The sequence below is a fragment of the Loxodonta africana genome, chromosome 3 (assembly GCF_030014295.1).
Source record: "Loxodonta africana isolate mLoxAfr1 chromosome 3, mLoxAfr1.hap2, whole genome shotgun sequence".
NCBI classification, from domain to species: Eukaryota; Metazoa; Chordata; class Mammalia; order Proboscidea; family Elephantidae; genus Loxodonta; species Loxodonta africana.
The window spans coordinates 111457933-111471660 of record NC_087344.1 but is presented as its reverse complement, the minus strand read 5'-3'; the positions used below and the strand labels follow the sequence as shown (position 1 = coordinate 111471660).

General features: G+C 35.7%; 1 protein-coding gene across 4 annotated transcripts in view; it reads left to right on the top strand.

Moving 5' to 3' along the window:
* LRRC40 (leucine rich repeat containing 40) overlaps positions 1 to 13728 on the top strand; it is a 73824-nt gene that overhangs the window by 18565 nt on the left and 41531 nt on the right. For 3 of the 4 annotated variants that reach the window (XM_010591195.3, XM_003411237.4, XM_023549477.2), the window contains exons 6-9: positions 2838 to 2980; positions 4474 to 4646; positions 8810 to 8897; positions 8995 to 9040. In XM_010591195.3, the coding sequence (XP_010589497.1) occupies positions 2838 to 2980; positions 4474 to 4646; positions 8810 to 8897; positions 8995 to 9040 (450 nt within the window). The remainder of the gene's footprint in view (positions 1 to 2837; positions 2981 to 4473; positions 4647 to 8809; positions 8898 to 8994; positions 9041 to 13728) is intronic. The other variant, XM_023549476.2, reaches the window with a different exon arrangement.

Sequence of the window (13728 nt, the reverse complement as noted above, 5' to 3'; positions counted from 1 at the left end):
GAAAATTAAAACAAGTGCACAAGAAAGTATGATCTTGAGTATATCCCATCTTAATTTAAACACCATCTTAAGAATAGATTTGATGCATCGAACACTAATGACCAAAAACCAGACAAGTTGTGAGAAGACATCAGAAACATCACACATGAAGAAAGCAAAAGGTCATTAAAAAGACAGGGAAAAAAGAGAAGACCAAAATGGATGTCAGAAGAGATTCTGAAACTTGCTCTTGAACATAGAGTAGCTAAAGCGAATGGAAGAAATGATGAAGTAAAAGAGCTGAACAGATGATTTCAAAGGGCAGTTCAAGAAAACAAAGTAAAGTATTATAATGAAATGTACAAAGATCTGGAGTTAGAATATCAAAAGGGAAGAACACATTTGATATTTCTCAGAGAACTGAAGAAAAAATTCAAGCCTCAAGTTGCGATGTTGAAGGATTCTGTGGGCAAAATATTGAATGATATAGGAAGCATCAAAAGAAGATGGAAGGAATGCACAGAGTCAGATTGTACAAAAAAGAATTGGTTGATGTTCAGCCATTTCAGGAGATAGCATATGATTAATAGTTGTTGGTATTGAAGGAAGAAGTCCAAGCTGCACTGAAGCCACTGGAGAGCTGCAAGAATTGACGGGTTACCAACAGATATATTTCAGCAAACAGATGCAACGGTGGAAGCACTCACTAGTCTATGCCAAGAAATTTGGAAGAGAGCTACCTGGCCAACCGACTGGAAAAGATCCATATTTGTGCCCATCCCGAAGAAAGGTGATGCAACAGAATTTGAAAATTGCTGAACAGCGCTATTAATATCACAAACAGTCTTGCTGAAGATAATTCAAAAACAGTTGCTGTAGTACATTAACAGGAAACTGCCAGAAATTCAAGCTGGATTCAGAAGAGGACGTGGAATGAGGGATGTCAGATAGATGTTGGCTAAAAGTAGAGAATATCAGAAAGATGTTTACCTCCTGTTTTATTGACTAGAAGAAGGCATTTGACTGTACAGATAACAACAAATTATGGATAACATTGTAAAGAATGGGAATTCCAAAACATTTAATTGTGCTCATGCGGAACCTATGCATAGACCAAGAGGCAGTTGTCTGAACAGAATAAGGGGATACTGCATGGTTTAAAATCAGGAAAGTATGCATCAGGGTCATAGCCTTTCACCATAATAATAATATAATAATCCAAGAAGCTGGACTGTATGAAGAAGAACGTAGCATCAGGACTGGAGGAAAACTCATTAACAGCCTGGGATATGCAGATAAAACAACCTTGCTTGCTGAAAGAGAAGACTTGAAGCACTTACTGATGAAAATCAAAGACTGCAGTCTTCAGTATGGATTGCACCTCAGCATAAAACAAAAACAGAAACCCTCACAACTGGACCAATAAGCAACATCGTGATAAATCAGAGAAAATATTAAAGTTGTCAAGGATTTCATTTTACTCGGCTCTCTAGTCAACACTAATGGAAGCAGCAGTCAAGAAGTGAAGTGATGTATTGCACTGAGCAAATCTGCTGCAAAAGAGCTCTTTAAAGTGTTAAAAAGCAAAGATGTCACCTTGAGGACTAAGATGCACCTGACCTAAGCTATGATATTTTCAATTGCCTCATATGCATACGAAATCTGGACAATGAATGAAGAAGACTGAAGAAGAGTTGAAGTATTTGAAATTTGGTGTTGGCAGAGAATATTGACTATACTGTGGACTGCAAGAACAATGAACAAATCTGTCTTGGAAAAGGAGAGCCAGAATGCTCCTTATGTGCGAGGATGGCGAGACTTTGTCTCAAGTATTTTGGACAAGTTATCAGGAGGGGCCAGTTCCTGGAGAAGGACATGATGCTTTGCAAAGTAGTAGGTCAGTGAAAAAGAAGAAGACCCCCAACAAGATGGATTGCCTGTAACAATGGACTGTAACATAGCAATGACTGTGAGGATGGCATGAAATCAGGCAGTGTTTTGTTCTGTTGTACATAGGGTTGCTATGAGTTGGAATCAACTCGACCGCACCTAATAATGTAGCAACATTAATTTAGGAATCTGTGATATGGATTAGGGAGAAAACTACTTGTTGAAGTCATAAGAGAAGGAATACCTTTACTCTTTTTCCATTTTTATTTTGTGTTCTGCCTTTAAGAAAGATCCACAAGGTAAGGACATTCTATTTGAGCTATAGTAGACAGTCTCTTCGAGAGTGTTAGTTTAGGCATTAGGGAAAGCATGTAATTAAAAAAAAAGGAAGGAAGTAAGACAGGGAAGGAGGAAGATCATATGGAAAGATGGAAGAATGGACAATGCATAGAAATCCAATGCTTTTTGGCAGAAAGTCAACTTGCCTGGAAATACAGATGTTTCTAAGCTACTACTAGCCAGAGTTACTAGACATCGATTTATACAACTAGTGTGCATGTGTGTTTATGTGTCTCCAGCTACATTAAATTTTTTCATTTTAAAGATGCATAATAACTGAGAGAATAATATTTCAGACTGTATAGTTTATACATTTCAAAATACTTTAACAGAGTACTGGAGTCCTTTATTTTTAAATCTACTGCAAAGATGACCTGGACTATTAAATATTAATTTTAGTATCATTATTTCTCTGTAAGTATAATTAAATATAAAAATACTTATTTTATGTTTATTTAGTTTGATGGTATTGTGGTACTGTTGTGTTCCTGATTATTAGCAGTATACAGTGGCATAAGTTCATAAATCCTTCTTGATTACTTGCACAATCTTAGAAGGTATATATGACCATAGGCCATTATTTTTTCTCTATTAAAGTATTTTTATTTTCCATTAATTATATATTACAGAGTTAAAGCATTTGGATTGCAATTCAAATCTCTTGGAAACTATACCTTCTGAATTGGCTGGCATGGAATCACTAGAATTGCTTTATTTGCGGAGGAATAAATTACATTCCCTGCCACAGTTTCCTTCTTGTAGACTACTGAAGGTACTAGTTAGTTGATTATTAAGTTACTGTATATTTTTCAAAAGTTAATTATGAAAATGAAATTTTTAAAGTTAATCTTGTTTAACTTTGGGAATATGTATTAGTTATATGTACTGTATTTTTTTTATCATAGTATTTTTAAGAATTTTACTAAAAGTATGATATTAAGAAAAGCTCTTGTGGCAGAATGGTTAAAGCACTTGGCTGTTAACCAAAATGTTGGTGGTTCAAACCCATCAGCTACTCTGTGAGAGAAAGATGTGGCAGTCTACTTCTGTAAAGATTTACAGCTTTGGAAACCTTATGGAGCAGTTCTACTCTGTCGTGTAGGGTTGCTATGAGTGGGAACTGACTCGACAGTGATGGGTTTGTTTGGCTGGAATATTAATGGCACTATTAGTTTTTTTTTTTTTTATTAGTAATAGTTATTTTTAAAAGAAATTATTAACTTAAGAATAGGAAATTGCCCATTTGGCTGATATTTGTTCTGATGAGTAGTTTATAAGTGGAGAAATTGTTGATGATACAATTAAAATGGTAAGTTGGGGCCATACTCTAGGGGACCTGGAATACCAGTAAGGAATATGTATCTAATTCTATAAGTGGTCACCTCTTACATTTACCTGATCATAAGCAGGTCTGTTTAAAATCAATTGCTTTCCTTTGTTTTTGAGTATATAGCACTAATATTGTCTTCTAACTTTGCTGTGCTTTGCTTTCTTTCATATATACCTTTATGCATCAGTGTCAAAAGAGTTTCTTTTAAACAAAATGATGACCAACCAAAAACCAAACCCAGTGCCATAGAGTCTATTCCGAATCACAGCGACCCTATAGGACAGAGTAGAACTGCCCCATAGAGTTTCCAAGGAGTGCCTGGCGGATTCGAACTGCCGACCCTTTGGTTAGCAGCCATTGCACTTAACCACTACACCACCAGGGTTTCCCAAAATGATGACAGTGAATAAAAACTGAATAAGTTATCCTTTACAGAGTTTAATGATCAGTCTGATAATAATAGATTCTGTTAATGGGAAATCATTATAATTTTCAATAAGTAATAAAATGTTGAATAACAAATTGGTATAAAATAAAATAAAACAACTTTTTAACTGATAGTGTCTTATTTTGAAATTTTAATTTCTCATCAATATAGTTCTTGGATTTGTAGCTTTTTAAATTCTGTACATGACCACTAAATCATTTCCCTTCTCTGCCCTGGTTTGTAAGCTTGAAATTTGTACCAGATTAAACCTTTAATGATTTTTAAGTTGCCAGGAATTCCTGATTTTTTTTGTCGTATTTCTTTAGCTGTAAGATAGCTTTAATGTTATTGAAAATTTAAGCACAGTAGTAATTAGGAAGTTTTTTTTTTTTTTTTTTTCCCCGTGTGTTTTGAATGATTTGAAATTAAGAGTATCAACGATTCAATTTTTATTACCTGGTATAAAATTGAATACAGGAATACATCTAACTGATCTTTGGTTTTTTAGGAATTGCACGTAGGTGAAAATCAGATTGAAATGTTAGGGGCAGAACACCTTAAACATCTGAATTCTATCCTTGTGCTAGAGCTGAGGGATAACAAATTGAAATCTGTTCCTGATGAAATCACACTACTGCAGTCTTTGGAAAGGCTTGACCTAAGCAACAATGATATTAGTAGGTAAGTTTAAAGGTCAAATGAATAAAAAATGCTGCCTGTATTCGATTATAATTTATAAGTTAAAATAGTTCTAAAAAGTATGCAGAGACCTCTTTTTTTAAATTGAATTCTATAAATATATGTTGTATGTTTACATGTACAGACATAAAAGATTAATTAGATTTTGTCCTTGGTAGCTAGCTTAATATGCTACTAGAATAAGATATATTTACAAGTTACTTTAACCCACTAGAACATAAACTCTAGGAAGGCTAATTTTTATCTGTTTTCGCTACTCTATCTCCATCTCTTAGATCAGTGCCTGGCACATAGAAGATGTTTGATAAATACTTGTTGAATTTATTAAGTGAATATAAAGCCATAAAAGAGATATAAAATGCTTTGGGGGCTTACTTGAGAGGAATCAGGAAAGACTTCATGGAAGAAGTAATATTTTTAGACCATCTTTAGGGCTGGGACTAGGATGAGTCAGGTTAATTGCCTACAGCACGAAAATTGCGAAGGCATCACTCTCAGGGTTGTCTCCCTAGTCCGCAGAATGGTAATCTTTAAAAGATGATAAGGATTTGCAAATGCAGAGGTAAGGTGGTGAGAATGATCTACTAGATCCACTCTGTAGGGGGAAGCAGCACAAACAAAGCTTTAGGAGTTCAGAAAATTGCAGGGTATATTAAGAGAGGAGCAAGCAGTCGAGGTGAACTGGTAAATAGGGTGCAAATAGGGAGGTTGTGAAAATTTAGGGCTTGAAAGGTAAGTTGAAGTCATATGGAAAAGACCCTTGAAATGCTTGTGAAGAGAGTTTTCATTAGTTAAGAACTAGGGAGCTTTTGAAAGACTATGAACAGAGCCAACTTGATCATCTCATTAAAAAAAATAAATCTGGTGGTAGTGGGTTGCATACATTGAATTGGGGTGGTTTTGTAGGTGGGAAATCTAAATAAAACTTTATTAAATCGACCTAATAATATTTATCACTACAAGAGAAAAGACCTGGCAATCTGCTTCCATAAAGATTGCAGCCTCGAAAACCCTGTGGGGCAGTTCTACTTGGTCATATAAGGTTGCTCTGAGTCGGAATTGACTCACGGCACACAACAACAACAAAGCTGTTCACTGTCATAAAATTTAGTCAAAAAGACAGCTAGGTCAGGAGACATTCCACTATCATGGTTCATAATATTCTCTAAATGCTAGGGAAAAACTGGCTCCAGTATCCTTTAAATTCCATGCCTGAAAACCACTGCTGCATATATATTTTGTATTTTGTAGTCAACTGTTAATTGAAGCTTTAAAAGCATATATGAAATGTATAAATTTAAGATGTATAATAAAATACACTGTTGACCCTAAAAATAATATTTATCACTAAGAAGTACTTGTTATATCCAATTCACTACATTGACAGCTTTGCAGATTTATTTCTTATGTGATGAGGACCTGTACTGTGGTGACAAGGAGAATGGAAAGAAGAGCACACATGTGAGAGGCATGATGACTTAGAATAAGTAGCAATTTTGCAACTGATTGGCTGTGTTGCAGATGGGGGGCAGGAGGGTAGTGATCAAAGAATCATAAAAAATTATATAACCATAATATTTAGAGGTGGAATTATTTTACTGTTACGAAAATTAAACTCAGACTTACGCAGGTTTTGAGCTTGGATGCCAGAAAGGTAGAGTGCTATTCACAGAAGGAGAAAAGTTAGGCAAGGCAGAGTTTTTTTTGCATGTATATATGAATAAATATATTTTTTAATCAGAATTGTTTTCACACTGTACATATTGGATATGTTGTCTTGACCATAGCTTTGAATACTCCTATAGCAGCCAGTCTTTTCACTCACTCTTATGTATGACAGCATTAGTAATTGACCTGGATGTCCCTAAAAGTGCTTTATTTAACAAGTAATGAATGAAATAGTGTCTTGCCTGTTATAAATATTTACATACAAAATTTTTCCCCATGGAAGTTTTATTAATTGTACTGAATGAAAGCGGTAGAAAGCAAACATTTAAAATAAAAATGAAACTCAAAATTAACTAAATAAAGTAACTGATATCGAAAGAGGAAGACCCTCAACGAGATGGTTTGACACAGTGGCTGCAATGATGGGCTTAAGCGTAGCAACGATTATGAGGATGGTGCAGGACCAGGCAGTGTTTCGTTCTGTTGTACATAGGGTCACTATGAGTTAGAACCAATTCGATGTCACCTAACAATAACAGTATCTCACAAGGCCTGGAACGTAATTGCACTTAGTTTCTTTCCTCTTCCTCAGTCCCCTACTGCCTAGATACTAGATAATTTGAGCCATTTTGCACCCCCTCTAGGATCTTCTGTAACTAAAATATTGGTTCTCCACATGCTACCAGATTGTTTTTATAAAATATAATTATCAGGTACTCTTCTACTTAAAAAGCTTTGTTGGTTTTCTATTGCTATAGCACTATATCCCAAATAAGGCCGTAAATCACAATCACTTGAAAAGCTTTAAAGAAAAACAAAAAGTACAGGTTCTGAGGCCCCAGTGAATCAATGGGGCCCTAGAATTTTTTTTTTTTTAATAATTCCGAGATTTTGATGCCTCTGGTGTTCCAAAGAGCAATTGGTAACCACTATCTTGCAAGATAAAGTTCACACTTCTTAGCCTAACATTCAAGGTCATCTCACAGTCAGACTTCAGTCATTCTCTCTTTATCATCTTTCACTTTCCCATAGGCATCCTGCTTTTTGACTACACTGAACTATAAAGATACTGAGTCTTTGTTTTTTTAACCCTAGAATGTCCACTTCCTGCTTCACTGTCTAATGGAATCTCATTTATCTTTTTAGATCCAAATCCAGGCTTTGCTACTCTACTCCTCTACCCGTCATTTCTACATCTTTACTCTAAAAGCAACTTTATTAGTTTACCCTTTATCTTATGTTTTTATGTCATTTTATTTGTTGATGTGTAATTTACATACAATGGAATTCACCAATTTCAAGGATACAATTCGATGACTTTTGACAAATGTATACATTAATGTAAATCTTGCCACAGTCATATAAAACATTTCTATCTCCTCAAAGTTTCCACATGGCCTTTGCAATCAGTCCCTTCCCCATACCTCAGTCCCCTAGCAATGTGCTTTGTCACTGTAGTTTTTGCCTTTTCCAGCATTTCATATAAATAGGCTCACACAGTGTATAGATTTTGTATTTGGCTTCTTTCATGTAGCATAACGCTTTTTAGATTCATTCGTGTGGTTGTGTTAGTATATTCATTTTTATTTCTGTGTAGTATTCCATTGTACAGGTAAACCACAATTTATTGATCTTTTCACTAGTTGAACATGGACATTTGTGTCGTTTTCAGTTTTTTGGCTATTATCAATAAAGCTACTATGAATACTTGCGTATAAGTCTTTGTGCGGGCAGTATTTTCATTTCATTGGGTATTTACATAGGAGTGGGATTGCTAGGTTATATGGTAAGTGTATGTTTAACTTTAAAATATACTGCTTTCCAAAATGGCTATATTATTTTCTGTTCTCACTAGCAATGTATGATAATTCTTGTGTATTATATGCTAGTTAGAACTCTTTGAAGGCAAGGACCTTGATATCCCTACACCAATGTCTAGTGCATTATAGGTGCTTAATAAATTTTATTGATATTGAATATACTTATAAACACAGGTTATTTTTTTTTTTGTCATCAAGATAAAAAATGACTCTATTCAATGAAAACATGAATTGGGTGATTGAAAATAATTTTGTTCTTTTCTCTTGTCATCTTTATTCATTTACAAAGAATTTTGTTTGCTCAAAAGACAAAATTAAAACATTTAGTGTCAGTGGGGCATGGCCATCTTGAATCACTGATTTGTTCAAAATTATATTTTAGAACATTTATTTATTAGCACTGAATACAGTTTAGCAAGTATTTTACAGCTCAAATGCTCTTAGCAAGTCAGTATGACAATTTCAAAAACAAATCAGATTTTTCTTTTACATGTTCAGCATTCATTTACAAGAGAAATATTTTAGGACTACTTTATCTGCGCCCCCTTTGAGGCTATTACATGATACATAATTTGTTCTACATTGTTAGTTTTATAGTCAACAATTTGGTTGAATTATATCTAATGTTTTCCTTCAAATGAATTTAATCTTCTGAAGTCTGCCCTATTCATTGGGAAACCTTCACTTGAAATTCTTGGCGCTAGAAGGAAATCCTTTGAGAACCATTCGAAGAGAAATTATAAATGTAAGTATATTTAGAATTCAGCTCTTTGTTTTTAATTCAAAATCCAGACATGCATATTGATCTTGGTGAATATGTGTCTTTTTCTCCATCCTTCCAGAAAGGAACCCAAGAAGTCCTGAAATATCTACGAAGCAAGATCAGAGGTACTTTTTTATCTTACCCAATATTTTGAAGGATAACATGAAGGCTGGTAAAATGTTAATAGTAAATCAATTTAAATGTACTTTGAGTATAAATATTTAGAGGAAATGGTCTGTGAAAGGTGTGGCTCTAATTCTGAATTCATCCAGGCAGTAAGTATACTGAAGTTACAAAACATCATTAAATTCACAATGATAATGTTCTATATTTAATTTCTTAGATTTGTGTTATAGTACTTCTCACTTATCTATATGGTATCAACACGGTTAGGTTCCAAAGACTAGGTTGTTGTGTGAAAGGGCGTTATGTGGAAATGGAGGATGACCACATCAGATTACAAAATGGAGGATGATCACGCCATTACGTAACTGCTGAATTACATCATTGCATAACTGCGAATCATGGCCCAGCCGAGTTGACATGTAACCCTAACCATCACAGCCAGTGTTACTCTTCCCTTGCATCTCAGCATTTGTTACTGCCAGAAGTACATTGTTAGTGTACAAAGTAGTCAGATGTTATATTTTTTAGTATTGTTATAAATGCGAAATGTCAGATAAGGAGATAGTCGATAAGTGAGGAGGAGGTGTACATAATAACAGATTGAATAAGGACCTAGTGCTTTGATTTTGAAAAAGGAGCAAAATTTGACTTTAATGATATATTTATGGGTTCTATTAACTGGGCAGAGCCTTGGTGGTACAGTGGTTAAGAGCTTGGCTGCTAACCAAAAGGTCAGCAGTTCGAATCTACCAGCCACTCCTTGGAAATCCTATGGGGCAGTTCTACTGTATCTATAGGGTTGCTGTGAGTCAGAATCGACTCATCAGCAATGGTTTTGGTTTTTTTGGATTATTGACTGGGCAGCGTAATAACAGGTATTTAGCATGAGCATGCAGCAAAAGTGAAAATAATACTATAAGTTTAATTTTTAATACTTCCCATATATCCCAATTCTTACTTCATGTTTATTATTATAGTATAAACTAAAGCATTAAGACAAAAAATTAGTTACACCAGTATATTGCTGCTAACAAACCACTCTAAAACTTAGCAGCTTAATACAATGGCTGTTTACTTAGCTCACAATTCCAATGATCAGTGGTTTGGGCTGGATTCCACTGGACAGTTATTCTTCTGGTCTGGGCCAGACTTCACAGAAGTTTACGTATACATCTGTGGTCATTTGGTGTTGATGGCTTCATTCACATGTCTGGCAGTCAACTGGCCATCAACTTGAGTGTTGAGATACATGTGTCTCATTATATAGTCCTAGCTTATTCATGTACAGTGGTCATAGAGCCCCCAAGAGCAGCATGAAGGAGGGCATGTATCAATGCATAAGCACTTTTCACATCACATTTGCTAATTTGGCCAAAGTGAGTCATAAGACCAACCCAAAGTCAGTGTGGGAGAGCAGGGTGGAAGAAAAATAAGCAATATTTTTATTATTTGTTTTAGAGATAAATTGTTAGGTGCCTTTATTTTACAGAATTCAGTTGAGCTCATCTTTCAAATTATTGCCTTGAAGCAGGTTATTGGAAGTACTTAAGTATACTCTATTGCAGTTTGATCTTACTTGCCAGAATATAAGGGCCTGGCTCATCTTGGGCATTTAGTAAATACTTACTGATTGATTCATTAGATGAAGGATAGATGGATATTGCTCTGGCTTCAAGAACGTCTAAGTTCTTTTAAGTTAAGGAAATTAAATCCAAAACAAGCCTGTTATACGTATTATTTCACCAGCGTATGTTTTTATTATTTTTTGAAAATTTTGAAGTTTAATTTTAATAATCTTCCAAATGTATGACCCCTTTTTTTATATTCATGGTATTAGCATGGAACAGTATCATTCTCCTTTTTTATTGTAAGATTTTTGGGGGACTTTTTCGAGATAGTAAATTACATGCTATCAGTTTTTCTTGTAAGGGTATTTTTTGCTCCTGACCAGTATTCCTTCATCTTCCTTGGCCTTCAGATTTTTTTTTTTTTTTTTTAAATAAAAATGTGATGATGTCAGTTCCCCTGCTTAAAATCCTTTAATGTTAATGCGGCACAAAGAGAGTACATTTAAACAACATAATGTAAAAGCATCAGGTTCTTACCTTTTTAACCTCTTTCCTCTGCCAGAGCTGTATCTGACTACTTACAGTACACTATACAGCTATGCTCTGAATTTCACCTCTACCTGAAATAATTCCCTCCCTGCCTACTCATTCTTTGAAAGTGTTCAGAAGCTGTAGGTATTTTCCCTAACCTCTTTTCCATTTCCCTAGCACAGTTTATTTCTTCCTCTGTATCCACTTTGCTTTGAAAGTTTCTATTACTGTTTTTGTGCAGTATTCTAATTATTATTATTTAAACTTGTTTCTCTCCTCATAGGCTTGTCAGGTTCTTGATGGTGCCATCGTTATATATCTACCACCTAGCCTAGCACCATATTGTTGGTCTGTCAGTGTTATATGAATAAGACAATTGCAAGTTCAGAAGTTTTCATTTTTTATCTTGCCCTTCAAATATATTGTCAGAATGATTTTTTTGAGACTTATTCCCTATCAATGCAAGTTTTCTTTCTTCTCCAGAAATTTTGATTATTCTGACATGAATTAGTTAGAATAATCAAATTCTCATGGACCCCAAAAACCAGGATGAACTTCATATGTACAAACATTTCTGCTACACAACCTCTGTGCAAAGATGGCAGGTTGAATTCATGCATCTAATTTCATTCGTTCCAGAAACCCTACTAAATCTTATTAAAGGGCCCAAGGATTTTTCCTTATCAAGGCATAATTTTCTATAAGCAACAAAGCATTTTCTCAGTGAAAAGATGGTCAGTGAAAGAGTATCCTGCACACATCCTGAGAGGCCCATAAGAATCAACTGTTGAGCTTTTAAAAAATACAGTGTCCAGGCTAGACTTTAGATCAATTGAATCAGAGTTTCTGGGGCTTGGGGTTTATGATGGTTAAGGCTGTGTGTCAATTTGGCTGGACCAGGATTCTTAGTGGTTTGGCAGTTATGTAATGATACAGTTTGGAAGTTATGTAATGATATAGCTTGGCAGTTATGTAATGAGGTCACTTGGCAGGTGTGTAATGATGTAGTTATCCTCCATTTTGTGATATAATGTTATCACCTCCATGATGTGATCAGCCAATCAGTTGTCAGGGGAGTTTCCTCAGGGGTGTGGCCTGCATCCAATATATGTGGACGTTCTGGCAAAGTTCGCTTTCTTTCGTTTGCTCTGGATCCTATATCTGGCTCGTCATCCTCTGACCTCCAGTTCTTGGGACATGAACCAGCAGCTTGCCATATTGCCTGGGGATTTTGAAATTCATTGGCCTCCACAGCCTGTGAGCCAGCAGTCTGGAATCTTACTACCAGTCTTGGATTCATCAGCCCCTGCAGGTACATGAGTCAGAAGAAGCCTCCAGCCCGATACCTAACTCATGGACTTAGGACTTGCCATTCTCTACAACTGTGTGAGCCATTTCCTTGAGATAAACCAATCTCTCTCCCTGTGCCTTTGTCTCTGTCTCTCTCTCTCTATATGTGTGTGTGTATATACATATGCTTTACTAGTTTTGCTTCTCTAGAGAACCCAGCATAAGACAGGGTTCAAGCCTTTTCAGCAACAGAGTAGAATTGGGTTTAATTGCTGCTATATCTCCTAGAGCTCTGAAGACAAAGTTGGACCACTTCATTGCTACCTTTTTTTCCTCTTCAGCTCTTCTCTCCTTGTTCTTACTAACTTCTCTCTTTGAATTTTAGAGGTAGAAATTGAGTAAGTGGAAACTAAAAACATACTGATTATTTTATTCAAGCAAAATTAGTAGATTAAGATAAAAATTTTATACTGAAATGAGAGGACTTGACAGTAGAAACTGATTATTTATTTTGAGAACACTGAACAATCCAGGAGCATGAAATTACTTACCATTTTAAAATAATCTTAGAATATTTGAAATTGACTAAAAGGCAGCTGTTTGTGATTCTTCTTGTCTGTGATGCCTCAGATATAGAAGAGTGGTGTAGGACAATATGTCCTGCTCAACCTTGACAGATCTGTAAGACAACACTCCAAATCTGCATGGTGCTCACAGGTTGTACCCAAATCCTAGATAGCCAGGAGGCCATTAGAAAAAAGGCACCACTAACTAATATGGATTGCTCTGTAAATATTACATCCTTCCTGTCTATCAGAGCCTGAACACATCTTAGCATATGAAAATCGCTTTTATTACTTATAAGAATCTGAGAGCGTACAACCAGAAAAGTTCTGCCACGAGTCTTACCCCCTCGAAAGCTTTCTGGGCAGAATGACAACTCTTCCTTGCATACCCTACTTTGTACCGTGGATGAGGGGCTTAAATGGGAACCTACCTACTGTCAGTCACCTGCTGGCCAGGCATGCCTGCTTAGGTAGACTGTTAGCTTATACTATATAGGCCTAACCTGCAACATAGCTGAGGATACTCAGAAAACCTCTTCTCCCAGCTATTTTATACTCCAGCCTAAGTGACTAATTGCATCTTTTTAACCCTGGTAACAAACATCCTACTCCATCACACCCCCCTGACTTCCTGAGGAGGGGGGATGGTTTAGCCCAGAACTGTCTTTCTAACCCTGCTAACAAGTAGCAGGCCTCAGTGGGAGTGGTGGTTTGTTCTGAGGCCCAGCAAGG